Here is a 24,397-nt window from a genome sequence, read left to right on the forward strand (position 1 = left end):
TTAACCGATATCGTTGACGTAAGACTAACAAAGCTATAGCTTGAGCAGCAGTGAAATTGATTACATAAAGCAACATAATATATACTAAACATGAAACTAATTTAATTCAAGTTATAATTTACGAAAACGCAGCTAAAAAAAATAAATGTTCATGTTCAATTTACATATTTTTATAATTACGTACCATTTTTTTTTTTTTGCCATTAAACAAATTTTTTTTTCTTTTTCTTTTTTTTTTTCTTGTCTCTTTCTTCTCCAAATGATATTCAGTTTACTTAATATTCGAGATAATTTGTTGCAATAATCTAATAATCTATCATGGCCTCGGGAAGAAAAACTAATATTTATATTCATTATTCACATAATTGCCGAAACTCTTAAATTATTATCTTTGATTCATAATTCATAATTCTTTATTTGCAAATTGTTAAATAAAGATCTTGATATAAATGTTGGCATACAATTTGCTACAAAATAGCATGCAAATTTAAAAAATAATCTTATAACTAAATTACATTGTCTATAATACACTATAATTATTGAAATTTACTTAATGACTATGATGTTAAAATTATTAAATTATTATTATGTCCGTTATACGTTAATTATTATTGTTTGTCAGTTAAATAGTCTTTGATAGTGTAATACCGTTTTTTTTAACAATAGTTCTTTGATTTTAATTTTAAATAAAGCAACACTTAAATTTCTATCAGCTAATTTTGCTGGTAATTTGTTGTAAATTAGAGGTGCCATATGAAAAATGCTATTGCCATATAATGAAGTATTATGATGAGTGAAGCAGATTTTGTTTTTCCTCCGTTCTTTATCTGAATATTTAAATAGGTGTTTATGTAATTTGACAAATACTAAAACCTCGTAAATGTATAAACATGAACAGGTTAGAACTTTAAATTTATCAAAATATGGCTTGCAGGAATCTGTGAGCTTCAAACGGCATATGGATCGTATACATTTCTTTTGGGCTTTAAATACTCTGTCTCGGTCATAAGAATTACCCCAGAAAATAATTCCATATCGTATAGTAGCTGTTACGTAGGCATTGTACGCTACAATTACTGCTGACTGGTTAACTACCTTGGACAACATATATAATGCATATGAAAATCGGCTTAGCTTTAAACATAAATTGTCTATGTGTTTCCTCCAATTAAGACTGTCATCAATATCGAGACCTAAAAATTTAGTATGTGTTGTTTCGGAAATTTTTTTTTACCTAAATAATTAATGTCTAATTGTAATTTATTACGTCTATTTGCATATGTCATAATTTTTGTTTTGTCAAGATTAATAATTAAATTGTTACATGTCAACCAATTAATAATATGTCTTAAAGTATAATTTATGTCATCTAATGAAATTTGTGGATCACCAATAAAAATTACCGTACTATCATCAGCAAATAAAACCATCCTATGATCAGTTACTGTGGGAAAATCGTTTATATAAGTTATAAACAGTAGTGGGCCTAATATACTTCCCTGTGGCACCCCAGTTTTTACTGTTTTGGACTCCGACATATAAGCTGTCTCAATTTTATTATTTTTATCTATTCTAGTTATTTGAGTAATTTGTTGCCTACCAGTTAAATACGAATTGATAAGTGCCAAAGCATTACCCCTTACCCCATACACATCCAATTTATCAATTAAAGTTTTATGGTCCACATAGTCAAATGCTTTCGTCAGGTCCATAAAAAGCGCACAAACCGGTTTCCTTTTATCAACACTTGTCATTATCCCCTCTAAAAATTTATATATGGCCAAATTTATAGATTTATTTTTCCTAAAACCAACTTGTTCTTCTGCGAAAATATCATAACGCTCAAAATAGTCATTCAGATTATTATATATATATTTTTCCATTATTTTTGAAAAAATGGGAATCAATGATATCGGCCGATAACAATCCATATTTTCACTGTCCTCTTTTTTAAAGAGTGGTTTAACGATAGAAACTTTTAATTTTTCCGGAAATATACCATTCTCAATACACAAATTTATCAAGTAACTTAATACTGGTGATATTATATCGGAAACATATTTAACTACTTTAGTATTGATTTCATCATACCCACAACTGTTAGTTTTTTTCAATGATTGTATAATATTTTTTATTTGTGAAGGTGTACTAGGGTTCATGAAAATTGAGTTTGATTTATTCCAAGAAGTGTTATTTTTAGTATTATTTATTTTAACAGTTTTACGATTAAGGAAGTTTTCATTGAATGCCTGTGCTATCTCTTGAGGATTTTGGATTACTATTCCATCTCTTTTAATCTCTTTTAATCTTATTTATATTATTGTTATTGCTGCGTTTTACTTTTAAATTATTTATAATATTCCAAGTAGCCTTAGACTTATTCTGTGAAGTTTTAATTTTATAATCATTTTGAGATTTTTGAGTTAATTGAATAATTTTCTTTAACCTTTTCCCATATAATATAAAATTTTGTTTATTCTTATTAGTCGGTTTTTTCCTATATTGCCATATTGATATTTTATAATTGTGATATTTCCAAATTATCAAAACCGTTCGGCCATTCTAAATACTGAACTTTTATAACACAGATCCCACAAGTGGGGCATAAAAAAAAATATATCATTAAATATTAAATTAATAAAAAAAAAATAATGTTGTACAGGATGGCTGTAGATGAAACAAAAATAAAACGGAATAACTTTCGACAAAACATTTGAATTGGCTGTCGCTGCACTTTTTATCTACACACTTATCCATTGCAATAGAGTTTGTTAGCTTGCCCCAGCTTTTAGCATCATTTTCATTGCTCTTTTGACCGAAGCATGTCATCAAAGCTTCACCGCTGCGTTTGTGCGTCAGAACAGATTGAAGTATTTTTAAGAAAACTTTCCAGCAGCGTGGAATCATCGCTCGCTCCAACGCTTTCCTTAAACAGTAAAAAAAAAATGTATTAGCTAATTTTATTCGATCCCACTTCTGATGTTAAATTTATTTATTTATATGTCTAATTAATAATGATTTTTCTCAAATAATATTATTGGAACAGAATTATAATTTGTTGTCATAAATATCTATTGTTACTTGTAAGATCAGTTCGGCTAAGATCGTCAGTCGGGTAAGTCCGTCAGTTTAGTATTTTTATACAGAAACAATTTGATTAGTTGATAGGCGTTGTATGTTAATACATACTTTATCACGTAGTGTAATAAACCTGATATGAATCATTTTAGAAAAGGCCAATAATATCATTGAATGAAAATTTAAATAAACTGTGCCTATCGTATTGACTAACTTTATTAAGATAAGTATCCTTAATTCAATTTAATTTTATTATTTAATAAGTATATTAAATGTTATTTAAGTTTTACTGAGTGTCAAGGTATTTTAAATAAAATAAAATAGAATCGTGACCAAATTAATCATTTATTTCTTTACTTGAACAATATTACTTTTAATTTTAGTGACTCTACCGCCAGTTCGGAAAGTGCAGTCTCTTGTTGAGAAGAACGGCAAGAAACTCAACAAATGCTCTTTTAAAATATTGGTTAATTACAAATACAATATAAATGATAATTAATACCTTGAAATAGATAGTTCATTAAAGTCTTAACTTCAAGACAAATCAAAATAACATTAACCATTATTACAATACAAATATACAACGACGTAAGTAGGTAATGTCGTTGCAAATATACCTAATTTCACATAAGTAAATTCGGATGTATATAACTTATCGTTACAACAATACAACATAATAAAATACAGTTTACAATAAAGATATTATATATAAAATACTTAGCTTTCATAAAACAGCCTCAGAAACACAGGAAGACACCATAACAACAACAATAATTAATATTTTCTAATCACACCGGCCAAGACGCCATTTCGTCATCCAGCATGAACATCTCGATTCTTTACAAAACGCCTATTGGCTAATATTCCTTCTGCATTTGTTTGCAATAGACCAATCACACGCCATCTGCTCAAACTGACCACAGATTACTTGATACCGCGTATCCTGACGCTCCGTGTCTATGCCAGTAATTCCTCATTACATAGAATCATTCTTAGTAGTTCCTACCAGTGTTACCATATTCCAATAACGTTTATAATGACAACTATTACTTTTATTTACTTTTTAATTACAATAATGTCAGATCTATATTCTAAGTTTTATTTTAAATAATATATGAAGAATTATCGAAACAGTATAATTAAGAATATATATATGTTCTACGTAATGATATTTGAATTTCAATTTAAATAGAACATTACACGTGACGTCATATTTGGTCACCTAAACTTTGAAATTCGTCATGTAACATAACTGTTTGTATTTTCATTTAAACTTTATTATTGAATACAAAAATACTGTCTAAATATAAAATAATATTTAACTAACGTAAGAATTATCTGATAGGTCTAATTTCACAATGAATCATACACATATTATCAATCAGCTTATCAGCTTAACTTTCAGCTATATTTATTTTTCACTACTTTATAAAATAATCTATCACCCGCGACTTCGTCCGCGTGAAAGTCGTTGTAAACTTTCAACTACCCCTATCCTACCCTACCTTAAACTACCTCTACCATACCCCTACCCTACCCTATCCCAACCCTACCCCTACCCTACCACTACCCTACCCTACCCCTGCCCTACCCCTACCCTACCCCTACCATACCCCTACCCTACCCGTACCCTACCCCTACCCTACCCTACCCTACCCCTACCCTACTCATTAAGGCTGCACTTCGTTATTTATTCCTCCCACCGCGAGTGGTGTCGAGCGCGGGAACCGTTACACAAAAATTATCCATATAGCATGAATTAGTATTTACGCGCGCAATGGCTTAGCATATTTCTTGTATAAGTTTGGTGTTTCTTTACCGATTTTTATGATTCTTTTTTTATTGAATAGGTTATAATGTTAACTTTCTTATTAGGGATGAGTGATGAGTGTTATAAACATAAGAGTAGACAAATATAATTAGAAAGCTCCGAACTGCTAAGCTATTGGGACTTACACGTGTTATTGTGAGTCAACCATAAAAGATAGATATATATATATGCTGTTGTGATTTTATAGATAATTTTAAGGAGAACATTTCCGTCATACATTATTTTTATGTAGCTTTAACCATTAAGGCTGTACACGCGATGGAAGCTTAAAAAACTGAGTAACTTCTCCCGTTTTCTCAACGTTTCTCTTCACTGCTCTGCTCCTATTCATCATAGCGTAATGAAAAGTATACTATAACCTGCCCAGAAGTATGTAGAATAATTGTACCAAGTTTCGTTAAAATCCGTCCAGTAGTGTTTGTTTCTATAAAGAACATACAGACAGACAGACAGACAGACAGACAGACAGACAGACAGACAGACAGACAGACAGACAAAAATTTTACTGATTGCATTTTTGGCATCAATATCGATCACTAATCACCCCCTGATAGTTATTTTGGAAATATATTTCATGTACAGAATTGACCTCTCTACAGATTTATTATAAGTATAGATAGCTATCACTAACTATTCACATTTCCGGGATGAAAAGTAGCCTGTGTTAATCCAGAGTAAAATGTATTTCTATTTGGAATTTCAGTCAAATCGCTTCGGTGGTCGCAGCGCCAAGGAGGAACAAACATTTCACTCGAACTTTCGCCTTATTAATATTAGTGATACACGTAGGTACTGTTTTGATTATAGACTCCGGGTACATAAAATTACGAGGACATTAGATACCGGAATTCTGCCTCAACAGACATACGAGTTTTAACAATAATTACTAATATCTAATTACCTAAAATAATAAGCGAAAAATGACATCGTACTATGTGCTACCTTCTTATCAGCTTGAAGACGGTACCAAGTTAGTTTGTGTTATTTAAAGCCGTATCTGAAAGAAATGTCTGAAAATCCTGTTAAAATCTTTGATTTAAACGGCTTGAATTTTTCAAATCGATCTAGGCGTCTTCGAGTAATTTCGACTAATTGGTGAACTTACATAAAAAAAACGACGAATTGATAACCTCCTCCTTTTTTTGAAGTCAGTTAAAAATACTGTGATACACCTAACCGTAACTGAAACTTACGGAAACTGTTTTTAATGATGCAGGAAGACGTAGGTGATCTTAGAGTTCCTTTAAGAATTTATAGTAGGTAGGTACCTAGATTACTATTATTATGGGTTTTATATCATCCAATAATAGCTTTAAGTTCACGTGACATGAATTGTTATCTACTCGTAATATATAATGTGTTCGGAAAATCCCAGACATCAATCAAAAGCAAAACAAGTGTTTCGAAGAAATACGTAGAAGACCTATTTAGTTATTTGACGCTTAAGGATTTACAAGCTGCCAATTATTTAGATAAATGATGCATTCAACTCGCATTGAATAAGTTTATAAATATACAATGATGTATTACCAATTCATATCTCAGAGAAAGCAATGTTTGGTCGTAAATTGACAAGAACTAAACGTCTCTTTGTTGGTTGGTAGCTACCTACTACAAAAACATACTCATAAAAATTATTGTTAAACAGATCAATAATAATAACTAATCTTTTTAACAAAAAAATTGAACTAAACCGACTTCAAAGACGATACTACAAAACAAAAAACATACGCGTCACTTCAAGAACCTTCACGGTAACAGATAACGTTGACTATCAATAGAATGTGAAACGTAATAGAGATAAAAATTCAACCCCTAAAGGGTTAAAAGTACTACAAACTCGAAATTTGATAGAAAAACGCGACGGCTGGGTATTTTAGGCAAGGACAAAAAACGCGCACTATATTTTACACCGGCCTTCGGCCAGGGGTTCGTGATAGGGCCTTCGACCGTGGCTACGGCTGGGCAATTTTACCCAAGCACTACTTACTAAATATAGACACATACATAATATTATCTATTTGTATTTAAATAATACATCTACAGTATATTATAGAAATCAAATCGAAATTGAATTTTTCTTGCCATATCTGACTTTAACGTTGTCGAGAGTCAATTGGCAAAATAAATCAATTATTTGTATTCATTGTTTACAAAAGGGATCAAGTCAGCATTATCTGCTCCACCCTCGCCTCGAAGTGTTAGGTATGTATTGGTTACAAGTAACCATACATGTACTCCGCCGTTTCGACGTGCATCGTTGTAGGTATAAGTACCTTGATTTATCGATATTTAGACCCGTGAGTCTCATCTGATTGATCGCCAACTTAGACCAGCTTGGCTAGACTGGTTTACCTCGAGGGAGATGATCCCGAGAGACTATCTCAATTCGCTGTATATATAGCGTGGCGTCGTTAAAAACTTCAATAGCGTGAGTTAGGACTCGCAATGATTCGTGTTGTATTTATTACGATATGTCGATAGATGGCGTTATTAGGTCGTACAATTTCGTATTGCCAACTTGCCACACGATGATTTATGTTAAATAACTTACATTTTACAAGAATATTAAGAAAAGGAATGCATTCACACAGATTAATAGGTATAAAGGCAAAAGTTTGTGTGTAAGTGTGTGTGCGATTTAGCTGAAATTTGAAATAGAAATAGATTTTGCTTTAGATTTAACACATAGGCTACTTTTCATCCCGGAAAAATCAATGGATTTTTGAAAAACTGAATTCCACGCGGACGAAGTCGCAGACATTTGCTAGTAAACAATAAATCAATTGACAGAATGTAATCTGCATACGTGATAAAAAAATGACATCCGATGCTTACTGGTGAATATCATAAAGTATGTAGATGACATATTGTCAATTATTTGATAATAAAGACCAAAAAATATTGAATAGGCCTGCAGTCCGAAAGAATTTTGGACCAGAGAGCCCATTTTCCAGAATGAACTTAGTGCGCCCATTTCCATATTCATAAAAACTCTAGTCGAAGTTATAATTATCAGTAGGATAATAATTTACGAACCTAAAGTATCCTACTGTAGTTAACATAATCTATATCTATACTAATATTATAAAGAGGTAAAGTTTGTAAGTTTGTAAGTTTGTCACATTTTTTAAATGGGGTAATCTTCGGAACTACTGGTCCGATTTTAAAAATTCTTTCACCAGTAGAATGCTACATTATCGGGGAGTGCTATAGGTTATATTTTATATTAGTATGATATATATTCGCCGAGTTAACACAGTTTTTGTCATACAGGTCGGACCGAATATCCTCTTAAACAGACTTATTCGCATGCGCTGCCTTAACCATTGTGTAAAATTGAAATTAATGTATGGAGGCTTTATGTATCTTTAAAAGTTCTACAAAAAAGTCCGCGACACCATATATCTATCTTCTATATATTAGCAGATATAGTACCTTTTGTGTTTTAAAAATTATAAATTTTATATACTTAGGTTTGCGTCATTATTTATGCTACTTAACTTAAATCCTTATCTAAATAAATTATTTAATAATCACAAGGATATTGTGGAGATAAGATTTGCCCTTTATAGTATGTTAATTAGTTAAATAGTTTCGGAGATAATACAAAATTTCTAAAAGACGCAAAAATTCCGCTACATGACGCCCCGCGCTTTCTATTACGTAGTTCCCGTTCCTGTGTGAATATGGGAATCAAACATAGCCTATGACACTCGCAAATAACGTAGCTTTCTATTGGTAAAACAATCTTTCAAATCGGTCCAGTAGATCCAAAGATTATAATTTTAGCATAGAAGTTTCTATTTTCCTTTGTCATCGCACCACGTTCATAGGGCTGGACCGATTTTGCTAAGGGTAGGGGTAAGGTAGGGAAGGTATAGGGTAGGGTAGGGTAGGGTATAGGTAGGGTACGGGTTGTGTAAGGGTAGAGTAGGGGTAAAGGTAGGGTAGGGGTAGGGCAGGGTTGGGGAGTGTATGCCTAGGTTAGGGGTAGGGTAGGGGTAGGGCCTACCCCTATCCTAGGGGTAGGGAAAGGGAAGATTACGGGTAGGGTAGGATACGGGTAGGGTAGGGGTAGGATACAGTTAGGGTACGGGTAGGGTAGGAGTAGGGTAGAGGTAGGAGATCGATACTGAAGCCTATTTTCTATTTTTTGTCTGTCTGTTTGCCTTTTTTTTTTGACCGGGCATCACGCTGAAACTACAGAATGAATTCAAATGATACTTAAGACGATTTGAGACCATAATACGTAGAAGGATAATAGGATACTTTTTGTCGCGAAAACAAAATCAGAAATGGGTGAAGTAGGGGTAGAAAGTTTGTACGGCAAGTCCTTAATTTTTCTAGGTACATTTGTAAATGTAAAATGATAAGTGGACTATTTATTAGGTATAAGTTATAAAACTTGCAAAATAGAATGTGAAGTTGACATCGATTTTTACGCGGACGAAGTCGCGGGCGTCCGCTAGTGTTTTTATAAAAAGCGTCACAAGTTCACAAAAAAAGTAACGAGAACTGTCATAAATATCTGGTATTTTATTAAGAAAACAAAGCAATTACCTATTAATAAAAAACAAAAGCAGTGCGAGCACACAGAGTACCTACTAAAAGTCTGAGACTGTCCCTTTCAATACCAGTTTCCTTCAAGTAGCTACAGCCACTTCCCTATAACTGCATCAAAACATAGTTAGGTAGATACTAATTAACTTACCAATCATACGATTTATGGCTTAGGTACCAATAAAATAGGATCAATATTAAAACTAAGGGAGAACTCGAGAAATCTACCGAAGTGCAGCATGATGCTAAAGTTAGAGATATTGTTTTAGAAAGTCTCTTGTCACCTACTCGTTTCGCTTTGTAAATGTGTTTCGCAGAATCGAATGCGGCCATTAGTGTTGTGTGAAGGCGAGAATCTACTGTGAGTGTGACGCTTGAACGACTTTATATTGCGTGGAACCTCGTTACCCGCTGGTCCAGTGGTGCCTAAACATGTGTGGTTCACGGGGTCTTGTGTTCAAGCAGTGGCGTAACTAAGTAATCAAGGGCCCTGGTGCAAATAAAAAATGGGGCCCCACTACTATAGTATAAGCTGGTTAGATTTTATCAAGTAAATAATATATGTATGACCTGGTGACATGCCTAGAGATACTTAAAAATGCTATGCTACTTTATCATCAGCTCTGTTTCGTTTTCGATTTTTTTTAAGTTCAGTTCGATCGCAATTTTCTGGTAAGGATCGAGCCCAAGCCCTTTGTTGACGCCCTTGTGTTCAAGTCCTGGATCAGGAAATGAAATCTTTTATTTTATCCAAGGAATTCTTAGTAAAAATTAACTTTTTACTAAGTAAGAATTCCCGCGGTTGAGAAGATGGTGTTAGACCCCCGTGCCGCGTGAGTAATTTTAAGCCCTGGGTCTCGGTCATTATCAACAACATGGTATTGTGAGCGCTACAAAAACAAAGGTAAGTCGACCAATCCGCTTTGGTTTTCTGCATTGTGGTGGGTCTAAGCTCCATAAATAGATAAGCTAATAATGATGACCCTTGTAGAAAATGAAAAAAAGGAAATAAAAAAAACCCCTTAGTTTTGAGCCATATGCATCGATATAAATTGTACTAAATGTCAAAGAATCGAATTCGTATGACACCAAACCAACTTCTTGTTTGCGCAAAACAATAAAAAGCAGTAGTTAGTTATGTACGAGTAGTTATATACCTATAATGCATATTGGTTGTAAGGTCATTGCTTGCATACAACAAATACACCTAAAAAGAATACGTTCTCACATCAGCAAAGTCTACCTTTCGAATTTATGATATGTATTTAATGTGCTTGTGCAGTCATTCGTTAAAAACAAACCAATGTAGGTATTTACTATCTATCTACCTATTTATATTCGCAGAACACTGAGCACATTATTATACCCATGATGGTAATCTCATTCTACACACGCTATACCTAAACCCACATACGTGTAGGTACGTGTCTGCGGAAATACGAGGAGAATCCAGACAAGTTGATAGGCACGATGTCAGACAGATGAATCGGTAGATAATTTGAATAATTCATGTAGCATTTCATTTGAATTAATTTATTTCTTATGTGTTGTCGTAACTACCTATTTATTATTATTATTATTTACTAGCGGACGCGCGCAATTTTTAACCGACTTAGAAAAGGAGGAGGTTCTCAAGTTGATCGAAGACGCCTGAACCGATTCGGAAAATTCTACTTTTGTTAGCGCGTGAAATTGTATAACGTGAACCGTTTTTTACGGGATAAAAAAGTGGCTATATTATGTTGTTCAATAGCCTATTCTATTTCTATCGTGAAAGTCCCGTTTAAATCGGTTCAGCCATTCCAAAGATTAGGCCGGACAAATAGACAGACAAGCATTTTAAAAAAGCTTGATTATGTCTAAGTATCGTGTAAAGCAAATAAGCACTTCAAAAAACACAGATATCTTGAAATCACAGACAGATATTTCAATTTTATTTATATGTATTGACTAGCGGACGCCTGCGACTTCGTACGGGTGAAATTCAATTTTTTTATAAGTCCCGCAGGAGCCGTATATTTTATCGGGATAAAAACTAGACTATTTGTTGCTCCATAACCCCTCTATCTTCCAATGAGAGTCCCATTAAAATCGGTTCAGCCTTCGAGAGATTAGCCCGGACAAACATAATGACAGGCAAAATTTTAAAAAGCTTTGTTTTATTCTCATCTAGATAGTTATAAACACTTGAAAAGACACTGTTATTTTGAAATTACAGACAGACACTCCAATTTTAATTATATGTGTTGATAATGTAATTTTGTTAACTTTAATTTCTTAAAATGCACTCTCACAAGTTGGAGGAGAATGCCCCGGACCGGATTCGAACCCGGAATCGGAGGCAGAGGTAATATCCACTGGGCTATCACGGCTCTTAGGTCTAGCTGAGATGAAAAATATGCGACACCTCAAATGCCTAGTCCAAAATTTTCCACGCGAAGATAAAAGTTTTCTTGTAACGATTTATTAACTAGCTACGTATCACGTTTTGTTATATAGGTATGTTATATAACTTGAGGTTACTTCGTTAATCGATTGTTTCATAAAATGATTCCATGATTATTGCAAACCTGTCTAAGCAAGATGCAATAATAGTAATTATTGTTAATAGCTAAGTAGATGTAAGGTAACTAGATACGAGTAGGTTGTATTTAGTGTTTCGATTGTATTAGACTGTACTCGGTGTTATTACAAAACCGCAACTGCTTTATCTGTATGATTGCAGATTATTCGTCATCCTCAACAGCAATATGAAACTTCAACCTCTGCTTCAACGGCCTCTATCATCGTTAATGATAATGACCACAGGGTTATTATGTAACTCGGTGTACCATTCAATCAATTAGTCACTACATCGTTTTTCATCGTATTTTCGGTTTTGCAATCATCTAACATCGTATTTTCAACGAAAGAGACGAATATCTTAGCATTCCATGGATTCACCGTGCGGGTGCCGGGTCCATCGCGTGGTAGAGAGAAAAACACCAAGCACAGTCCAGGACTTGTGACTACTGGATGTAGGGTTAAGGAATTCCTTGACGATCGATCAACACTCCCCTTCTCTGCTCCTAAGATCCTATTAGAGCAGCTTTGGATACTCGTTCTAATATAGAACTAGCTGCACTTCTTGAGAGGCCAAGGTCTTTAAGCAAGTTATAGAGAGATTTTGCTGGTAATCCTCTCGCACCTACTTCTACGGCGTACAGAGTAACTACATAGCCATTTTTAGTTAGTTCATTTGTTAGGTCATAGTATCTTCATTTTACGTAAAGTGCCAGTAATATAGAAGTGGTAGTAGCAAGCAGTAAGATTATTTCAACGAAAAACCGTTATTAACGTAATTTCGTGTTAGATGAAAAGACCACTGTCATTTGATGTAATATGACGTAGCCACTAGCCAGGATCATTTCGTTGGAAATAACTTTGTTAGATGATCATATTTACGAAAATACGATGAAAATCGATGTAGTGACTTGAATGGTACAAAGACCATTTGACCGGCAAGACCGGTTTTAAGTGATTTCTGAGGTACGAGGGTGCAACTTTATCATCCCTGCTTTATCCACCGAAAGGTCAATGTACTTTATTGTTTTTTTGGTACGGAGTATACCACGGCAACAGGGTCAACTACTCCGGGTTGAGATTTTTTTATGAAAATTTCATAGCCCGACTCAGACTTGAACCTACGACCTCAAGCCCGAGGCTTATCACTGGACAGTGAGACAATCCTAGGTATTTAATATTGCAAATCAGTAACTATTTAGTGGGCTTTGCACAGGTTACGCTGCCCGCAGCGAAGACGTTTCATGTATGCGTCAAGTCGAGCCGTCATGCACGCAGCGACCAACACACGATCAGTGATAGCCGTGGGTGCTGCAGAAACGTGGGTATACTTGATCGTCAATGGCTAGCTTTAGTAGCCTTCGCAGTAACATTTTTATTTATTAAGGTACGACGTACGACACCAGTAACCTAGTATTATCGTTGACTGTACAATAGAGTCTAGGTACCTATAGTTATCAGAGCATATCAATTTTGACGGTCATTTTACGGTTAAGTAATATATGGTATAAAACTATATTGCTATTGGGCTGGCTTAATATTGGTAATGCTTTCATTAGTTTACACACATGAACGCGCTTTACCCGATGAAAAAGCCTTCTTTACTCGATATACTCTATTGGCCTATTAAAGTATGTAATAGTTTGTCAATTAACTGTTATTGTGAGTAAGGACTCTTATAATAAAGAGCCCAGTGGATATGACCTCTGCCTCCGATTCCGGAGGGCGTGGGTTCGAATCCGGTCCGGGGCATGCACCTCCAACTTTTCAGTTGTGTGCCTTTTTTAGAAATTAAATATCATGTGTCTTAAACGGTGAAGGAAAAACATCGTGAGGAAACCTGCATACCAGAGAATTATATGGTATGGTATGCAGGTAATCCGGATTGGGCCGGCGTGGTGGACTATTGGCCTAACCCCTCTCATTCTGTGAGGAGACTCGATGTCACAATTAAAAATTACCTTCTGATCTCAAATTTTTATCTTATGATTGTCGAAGTTTGGACAAGAGGGTAACTTATTTACCTTTTTTTACGATTTACTGGGATTGTTGAGTAGAAATAATGATTTAGTAAATTATTGTTGTATACCTAGGTAATTAAAACCTACGCTTTTCATGTCACCGCGTTAGCTGGTAGACTTGAGACTTTAATAATTATTATAGGTATAATATCGACATAGGATTACATTTCCGCGTTCTAATGGTTAAGATATAGAATGAGTGCGTCATTAATTTAATTAGTATAGATATAAAAAACAATAATTGTACCTAGGTACCTACGGATAATTAAAATTAATAGCACGAAATAAAATTGATGTGCAAAATTTATGCAAATAGATGATAATTATCCAAGACCCTAGCTATAATAAATTATGTGAGGTTCTCTTAAATGTATTTTTATTATTATATTATATGTAGTTGTAATTTATATGTGAGTAAGTTACATTTATTATAATAATGATATTAATTATTTAATAACTTGTAAACTAAATGTTTATTATAATTCGTCTCGGTAGGCAGTACATTTAAATTCATTAAGAAAAATGTTTTGAGAAGAACTTTTAACCTTTGTAGGCACGTAGGGGAACATGGTCTGAGATGGCATACATTTTGCAATCATTGTATATCAAACTACACAAATTGAAATGGAAATAAAAAGGCATTCTATATTTAAAAGTCATTTATTATTAACTAAAAAATCAGTCTCAAAGTTGAACAAAAATTATTATTCTTATATATATAATCAATCATAAAAAAGAATCGAAAATCCATCTCACCCTACCCTAGTGGGAAAGACGGCGTACCACATATGGGTAAGATGGCATATAGAGAATTAACATGCAAAACTAATAAATTTTCATAAATGAAGGAAATTTTCGTAAGGAAATTTAGATACAAACATCACATATAACTATTTTTGCTCTTTTTGGTAATCCGATGCATTCCGCGTGACACCATTGGTGGCAAACTTGGCATTGAAGCCAACATTCCCTTGCTCGAGATTGACTCCAGAGGCCTAGGCAATAAATACAAGATACGTCTTCACTGTCCGATACACTTGGCTCTTCGTCATCACTGGAAGATGGTAAAAGAACTCTTTTTTTCACTTGTCGAGCAGATTTTCTCAAATTTGCGGCTTTTTTTTCAGCAATAGCCTCTTTAAGCTGTGCAATATCTGGGGAATCATTTAGCATTCCATATTTTCCTTTTTTACGATTACTTCGTTTTAACAGCGACGATTTAGGCAAGGGGCTGACCTCTGCTATCGTAGGACTTCGATTCGTTTGATTAATAGGCTGATGGATTTCCAAACCTGAAGGCCCCGGCTTTGTACACTCAAGCAAAGAGTTGTCAACTTCTGATTGCTCAGCTTGTGTGTCAACATGGGTGTTTTGTGTCTCTAAATCTGAAGTGTGCACTCTATCGCTCTCACCTAACTGGACAGGACCAGATAAATTTTCAGGTTCAATGTCCGTCACATCAGCAGGTGCATACATCCACTCGGGGAAAATATTTTCATTTAGAGGATATATTCCACTAGCCGCAAACCCACTCTGGCCTAGGCTAGTTTAAATATTTCAGCCACTTGCAAATGAGTAACAACCCTTCCAGGATGGTTTCTTAACCACATATGCAGCTCTTTATTATAAAAAGTATTAAGTGGACCAAAGAAACTGATATCTAATGGCTGCATTTTATGGGTGCAGTGTGGTGGAAAACAAAATAGGATCACATGATTTTCTTTGGCAAAAGTTAACACCTCCAAATTTTTATGACTTGAGTGACCGTCTAAAAGTAGTAAAGCTTTAGTTTCTTTCGACGGTTTCGCATGTTTAACAAAATGCTGCATCCATTTAAGAAAAACTTCTCCATTCATCCATCCTTTTTCTTGGGCAAATCCAACAGCGCCTGTTGGACCGCCATCTATTAATTCTGCCTTCATATTTTTACGAGGGAAAATGAAAGCTGGAGGTATAAAACTGCCAAGAGCGTTGACACAGCATACCGATGTATAGTGATGACCTCTTTCAGCGCTTGTTAAGACTCCAACTTGTTTTCTACCTTTAGTCGCAAATACCTTAGGGTTTTGTGATGGCACTGTACTATATCCCGATTCGTCAACATTCCAAATTTGTTGAGGTTCAAAGTTATGCTGTTTCATAACGTCAACCAACAACTTAAAAAAAGTTTGCACTTGAACTTTGTTAAACCCTCGTGCTCTAGCAGCCGATGTAGCCTCAGGAATCCGGAGTGATATTGATGGGTTTCTTAATCTGAAACCTCTTAACCAGTCCACACCTGCCATTTGATTTTCTGACGAAAATCTGTGTGGAATGTTTTTAGCAACAGCTATTTGATAAGCAAGTCGTCTTAAATCAGTTGTTGTCATTCCAAAAAAGCGTACCTCTAACTCTTGTAAGTGTTTTATTATTTGCTCTTCCAGATCTTTGGTAAAAGTAGTTTTATGGCCACCTAAATATCCTTTTGAAGATTCTCCTTTTGCGGCTCGACGTCTAAGTGTAGTAGCTGGTACGTTATATATAGTGGCTGCTTTTTGCCATCCCATCTTTTTGCTATTAACAGCTGCAATTGCGTTGCTCATATTTTTCTCATCCCAAGATTGTCTAGTTGATTTTCTAATATATGGCGCCATTCTAAAAAATAAAATGTGTTAGTATTATGGACAACTATAACAGACAATTATTTCGATTACTTAAATAAAAAATATATTCTAGACAATAATTTAATTCTAGGTATTCGATGTCAAGTTATATTTTTTTTTCAAGAAATAAACTATCAAAGCTCTAAAATTGCCTGTTGGGTGAGATGGCATATACCTATGCCATCTCATACATTAGGCACATATCTAACAAAGATTTTTGCATCTCAATAAATACAGAAACTATAAAAATCAAATTAATAGACCTATATTGTCATTGAATAGACCTTTAAAAATGCATCCTCACTTACCTTGAATACCATGCACCGAGCTTGTGATATTAGTTAAAACTATTTGATAAAACTTTTTTACGCAACAGAATTTTATACAAACAGACGTAGTTCCCCTTTGAATAGTTTTAGCGAACTGAAAACAAACAGGTCGCTGCGTGTTCACGGGGGGCATCTATGTGTGTGTGTGTTGATGTCAATCGTTAGCTAATCACAGAGAAATAGCGACTATGCCATCTCAAACACTATGCCATCTCAGACCACTTTCCCCTAGTTAATTATGTAGCGGTTCAGTGAAATAGATCCAGCCGCCTATTTCAATTATTACTTTAATGTTAAAATATTTTAATAGGTCGATTGCGATGATTTTCGTGTGATGAAAATCATTAGAACAGTTGAATAGAAACTTCTTGAAATGAAGATAGACTTATACCACTGCTTTGGAAGGATCTATGAGAAGAAATAGCCGAGTGAGCCCAATATTATCGCAGGCAGATTTCGGCTGCTAGATTCTATCTTATCTAAATCTAAGTACATACAACGAGATACGCACGAATAACATAGTCCTTCTTGCAGACGGGTAATAAAACTCTAGCATGTCTTTTGTACATTCAAGATATTTTGAAAATTTCAGTTTGAGGGCTTTATATAATCGATACTGAACCCAAAAATATTGTTTTTTTGTTTATAAATTATAATTTTTGTTCTCCGGGCATCACGCTGCTATACTTTCGAATGAAACTCGGCACAATTTGAGATCATAATACGCAGAAGGTTATAAGATACTTTTTGACGCAAAAAATTAATCAGATGGTGAAACAAGGGTTGAAAGTGTGTATGGAAAGTTCTTAATTTTTCACTTTGTTTTACCACAAAAAAATAATCTAACATAAAAATAGGAAAAAACATTTAACGGGAAAATATAAATGGCACTGACATCCAACTTTAAATGCAACATGCATTTCATTCGTTCTAATTTAGCAAACTTTAAATCCGTATTTACGTTTTATAAGTAGCTATTAATAAAATTAGGTAGCACAATTTGTTCTACGTTCCACCTAAGACGATCTTGGTAAATTCGGATTTGTATTTAATTTAGAATTTTATAGTTTATTTACGCCATACTGTTTTAATAATCAAAAGGAAATACGTGTTTTTCACTCTTTATCTACTATGAACAATCGTAAACAAAGCAATCATAAAATTATTGATTAATATTATAAAGATGATTTCTGCTGATGGGCAATTTGCACGTTACACTGCGAGTGCGTCAAGGATATCTAGCGCTATAAATTTACGATTAGGTACTAGGTACGTAATAAGTTAACTGCCCTTACACTCGCACACAACACAACTACGGTAGTGTTCCGCAAACGTTTTTGAGTCTAAAGTAGGTACTCTTAAGTAGAGAAAATATAAATATAAGTAGGTATTTTCGTTTTCAACGTATATCATGAAAAAGCCCAGTGGATATGACCTCTGCCTCCGATTCCGGAGGGTGTGAGTTCGAACCCGGTCCGGGGCATGCACCTCCAACTTTTCAGTTGTGTGCATTTTATGAAATTAAATATCACGTGTCTCAATCGGTGAAGGAAAACATCATGATATGTAAAGTCTGCCAATTCGCATTGGGCCAGCGCGGTGGACTATTGGCCTTACCCCTCACATTCTGAGAGGAGACTCGAACTCAGCAGTGAGCCGAATATGGGTTGATGACGATTATAAAGGCGAAAGTTTGTGTAAGTGTGTAAGTATGTTTGTGCCTCCTTTACGCAGCGGCTACTGCAGCGACTTGGCTGTAGATTTTACTCTGGATTAACATATAGGCAACTTTTCATCACGGAAAAATCCATAGTTCCCGCGGGTATGTGAAAAATTTAATTCCACGCTGACGAATTCGCGGACGTCCGCTAGTAATCAATATTGGACGCATACAACTTTCTTTGCGTGAAATTCTATTTTTCACAAATCCCGCGAGAACCTTGGATTTTCCGGGATTAAAAGTGTACTTATTATGTTGTTTATATCTAAACTTCCAGTAAATTTCCAAAAAAATCAATTCATCAGCCGTTCCAGAAATTTGTTAAGACAGACAAACAGACTGATAAAAATGATTGTTTAAAATAACGGTAAGCATTTGAGAAAACGCCGTTATTTTGAACTCACAGACAGACAATTAATTTTATTTGAATGTATGGATTTTTGGATAAGTAAGCTGTTTAAAACAAAACATAGCCTGCATAACTGAATTAATTAAAATTTTAAGCAATTGTTTACTCAATGCTCTCATAAATCATCATAGATTGTCTTGTCTCTTTTTCTCCTTTTAATGCTTGTCCCACATATGGCTCTGTAGTATAACTGTTAGTCTATTTCAGGAAAATGAGGTTTGCTTTTTGAAAGATCGACAGCACAAACGCGTTTACAACGCAATCATTCGTGATACAGGGTGAGGCGTCTGCGTGTGACATGAAAACCCGATTACCTAAAAAGCCGTTGCTTAGCAACCATATAAACTTGTCGCGCCTTCTAATTTCACACATAAACATACATGCATTTTTATCTTACTATATTACAACTAAAGTCAAATAATCTTCCGATAATAGAACATCACCAGAAGTCGAGCACTTACAGCGTTAAGTGTGACTATTGAAACACAATACTACTACAAAATCTTATGTTTCTTTTTGGTTGGAACCCATCGTTCTTCCTAATCAATCCATATCACTATAAGTCACTCATTAAAGTGCTTTCCATCTTCATCCACCTTTCCAGAATCGGTCAAATACGAGTCGAAGTGTGAACACTACATCGAATATATGGCATGTTCCTACAAGAGATGTTTGCAAGTAATATTACTCCATGACCAAGATTTTGAAGAATAACACGAGAGTCTTACATTTAGACACTAAAGTGAACAGGTTTTGATTAAAATTTTACAAATTCAAAGAGTTGGAATCATATTAATAACGTTACCGTTTACACCATACATGTAAAGTTTTTATTTAGGTGCCTACTTGGTTAAATTACACATTACAAGTCAGGTCAGGTCATCAGTCATCACAAAACCAAAATCAGAAAAAAGCCGGATGAATGTGTAGGTACCTAAGTAGGTATTTATTCTATTCCTGGAAAATAATAGGCAATTTGCTCTGAAAGAAATTACCGTTTTTCTTGAAAATGTGACAATAGATTGGTTGGTCATTATACTGTAAAATTAATGCATGAAAGCGTATCAAACAATCACATTCGCATATATAATAATAGTATTTTAGTATTACATATAACGGAGAATAACTACTTCTAGTCATATTTAAATGTCCTAAAGTAAAAAAGCTACGAAACCGGATCGAAATGCGGTTACGTAAACGGTAAACAAAGACTACTTTACCACTGCATTGTTGGACGTCTGTGGCAGCCGAGACAGCGAGCAGTGAACACACAACCACGCCTAGGAACAACATAGCGAGATCTGCTTCTGCAGTGCACAGGTGTCAGGTACAGGTACAAGTCCGCGGACCGCCGTCTAGCAACTAACTGTGCCGGCCGATGCCGCACAACTTGCTTTAAACGACTTGCATCACAATAATGTTTGTGTAGACATCAAAAGACACACTCACTCATTTATTCCCTTGTTATAGAACTCGTAATCCAATGCCACAGCGTCGCGCTTTTTGCAAGTAGGTAGGTATTATACGTGATTTTAACTAGTTTTTGCGGCACAATTGCAAGATGATACGATCATTCCCCAGATGCTATCATGACGCGATTTCCTACAGCAGTAAATAAACCTCAGATATTTATTCGAATTTTCAAAGCGTGTTTGTGTTGGTCAATATGAACAAAGACAAAGGTTACTGACTTTTCTCTCTACGAATCGCCTTGAATGTTATTTACGAGTACCTGAAAAAAAATTGCCTTTGACTGAAAAATATTCATTTAAATAACGAAGTTCGTCTCCAAATCGCATCAGAATTTATTATTAAAATCGCAGACCAACGGGGGCATGGTATCGCCAACTACAGAACACCCTATTTGAAATTGCCAGTAAAAACGTAGAACAAATATGCAGGTACGCATCGATTCAGGTAGAACCCATTGTTGGCCACAGACTCCTTTTAGAATGAGAGAGATTAGGCCAATAATCCACCATGCTGGGCCCAATGCGGATTGACAAACTTAGAGAATTAAGAAAATTTTCAGGTATGGACCTTACGATGTTTTTCCTTCATCGATTGAGACATGTGATATTTAGTTGCGTAAAATACACATAACTGTTAAGTTGGAGGTGCATGCCCCGGACCGGATTCGAACCTACACCCTTCGAATCGAAGGCAGAGGTCATTTCCACTGTGTTATCACGGCTCTCAGCTCAGAGGTATTTGGAGGAAGAGGACTTTATAAGATAGCCGGTTTTAATGATCCTCAATTCTCCAAGTATAAAATGATACTTTTTACGGGATTCTTCATCATAGCAAGTAAAGCTGACTATTCAAGTTCTCTTGAAACTATATTTAACGGCGTTTTTCGTATATTGCGAATGTATAGTGATAGGTGACTGGGGACTTATTAAGCCTAGCAAAAAATAAAAATAATACGATTTATGTTTGGACGGTTGATGGTCTGGACCCTTGAAATCTGGTTTTTTCCAAAACCACCTCAGTCCAAACTCGCAGTAGAAGCATAAACGGAACGGACTGAAATTTTCAGCATTCCTAAAATAAGGTAAGCCTGGATCTAAAATAAGGTAACATAACTCAGGCTATAGTTTCATAATACGATTTAATTCAAATAAAATACCTAGGTGCTTCGTCGTCGTTATCAACCCATAGTGGGTTCACTGCTGAGCTCGAGTCTTCTCTCAGAATGAGAGGGGTTAGGCCAATAGTCCACCACGCTGGCCCAATGCGGATTGGCCGACTTCACACACGCAGAAAACTTAGAAAATTCTCTGTTACGCAGGTTTCCTCACGATGTTTTCCTTCACCGTTTGAGACACGTGATATGTAATTTCTTAAAATGCACACAACTGAAAAGTTGTTCATTTCTCTACTTCAATATGAATTTTTTTCTTTTCTGAAATATTCCTTCTAGATGATTTCCAGATCCTTTATAATAGGTCTATCATTATATTATAATCGCTATAATCTATCTACCTCTAACTATTCATTTAGAAGGTAAAAAAACAGATATATGTTTTAAAATACATTTTTTTATTAACACTTGCGTCTTAGTTTTTATTGCCATACTAGCAATTTTTTTTTGGAAGGCTGTGATTGACGTTCTACTAACGAGTCTTTAAGTGGTGGACGTATTTGGATGATCATTTACCTATTTAAATCGGTGATTGTTAAAACCCCACAAGTAGCATTTTTTACGAATTTTTTTTTTTGCATTTTTGTAGGTATTTCTTGTCTATGGTAATTTCTAGAATGAGTATTAACATAACACAACTGATATCGAATCAGTACAAAAAACAATTCAATTCAAGTTACTTTTAGAAATTTTCTAACAGTAACTTGAATTGAATAATATTGTGAGAATGAAAAAGTAGAATGAATATACACCGAATTTAGAAACAAGTTCTCAAAATCTTTATTTTCATAAACACATACGATTATTGTATTAATTTTGCAGATTCTCATTTATCGACCTTCGATAAGATAGCTATTTTGCCGATTTCCGACTCTGACAAATGGCAAAGATGCGTGCATGGTGTCAAGGAACAACCTTGTCGTTTACCTACTTGGTACTTGTACCTGAATAGCTTGTGTATAATTTTTAAAATACCTTATCTTTCGACATAAATCACGCAATACTAATTATTATACTCGAGCGGAAAAGGGGACTATGTTATAATTAGGTGCTAACATGCGACCAACAAGATATTCTCGAGAAGAGAAATCGACAAAATTCAAACAATAGCGGCACAAGCGGAAATAGGTACATCTATTGCATTAAGTTGAGAAGAAAGAGATGGGACTGGGATAACTTCAACACCATTGAACGATATTTTGTCTATTTCTCTTAACTTGGCCCCATATTAGCATCACTGTGAAGAAAAATGTAGACAAAATTTGGCTTTGTAATGTGTTTATTTCACCAACACACACACATCGGAAAACGGCAATCCTCCTTTGAGGCAAAATGCAATAAACTTGGCGGTAATATTTTCTTGGACGAAGCAAGCTTCCTGGAGGTAAATAGAAAACGCCTTTGTATAGAAAACCAATAATGTATACAGAACTATGGTCTGTATTTTTTTATATGCATTTATGCATTCTGAAAACTGATGCAAATGCTCAATGGCCCGAGGCGCGCGAGACGCGAGATAGGCGTGCGAACTTTAAACCTCGGTAGAAGGGTCAAATTCTTTTCAAACTAAAATCTATATAAAACGAAAATTACGAGCAGGTATATTAAGTATAAGTACAAGTACAATGCATAAACAATATTCCTCAATGAAAATAATTAAATATTATTATCAAAAATACAACAATAACAAGTATTTTCAAAAAGCATTATTTTTATGTATGCATTATTTACATATTAAGAAAAATGATAAGAGTAATATATATTTTTTTTACCACGAACAAAGGATATGTATGACCTTGTTTTCAGTAGGTTGACGTACGTAACAATAAATAACGCAAAATAAAAAGAACACTGACACTGGTGCAAGTGAGTCTAATGAGTACCTAATGGGTGATTTGTACACTAATTGTTATTCCTCAAATAACATAACGATTTACCTTTTTTTTTTCAATATGATTGCTGTAGGTTGACGTACGACGACTAAATTACACAATATAAAAAGAGCACGGACACTGGTTCAGGTGAGTCTAATGAGTAGCTAATGTGTAATTTGTTCATTAATTGCTACTCCTCAGATTACATAACCAATTAATACTGAACTCATGTTAACTGGCGTATTTTTTACTCGTGCTACCTTTACAAGGTTATACTGAGATTTATGAAGGGTCAATTATATAAAACTTCTTCTGTGAACCCCCATTTTTTTATCACACCAACATAGACCCTCGTTAAGTCTACCTTGAACCCGGAGGGGTCCACCTGGATTAGGGGAATTACTGTCTTTTAAGGGTTATATGCGTTACTTTATAACTGACAGACTGATTCTGATTGGATCTAGTAATTTTAAAGCTTTTACAGGAATAAAGCTAATTTCGAAGTATCATATCAAGTTAACAGAAAAAAGTTTTTGAGTACCAAAAAAAATATCCAAAGTCACGGGCGTCCACGCTTAGCGTGTACAACCCAATTAGCACCATTCAAATATTATTACAATGTTTAGCACCAATTGTTTATTTTTAGCACTAATAGCCTTGACTGGTGACAGCAAAGCTGGCTGGCCTGGTCCGACGCGAAAATGCAGCCAATTCTTGCCACCAT

General features: G+C 34.7%; 1 protein-coding gene across 1 annotated transcript in view; it reads right to left on the reverse strand.

The window, feature by feature from the left end:
* The window catches only part of LOC112044296 (ecdysteroid-regulated 16 kDa protein), a 28,460-nt gene extending 7,900 nt beyond the window's left edge, over positions 1–20,560 (reverse strand). The window contains exon 1 of the mRNA XM_024080102.2: positions 20,376–20,560. Coding sequence (XP_023935870.1) covers positions 20,376–20,448 — 73 coding nt within the window. The 5' untranslated portion in view covers positions 20,449–20,560. The remainder of the gene's footprint in view (positions 1–20,375) is intronic.
* Positions 20,561–24,397: the final 3,837 nt, after the last annotated feature.

Source organism: Bicyclus anynana, chromosome 21, assembly GCF_947172395.1.
Source record: "Bicyclus anynana chromosome 21, ilBicAnyn1.1, whole genome shotgun sequence".
In the NCBI taxonomy this organism is placed as follows: domain Eukaryota; kingdom Metazoa; phylum Arthropoda; class Insecta; order Lepidoptera; family Nymphalidae; genus Bicyclus; species Bicyclus anynana.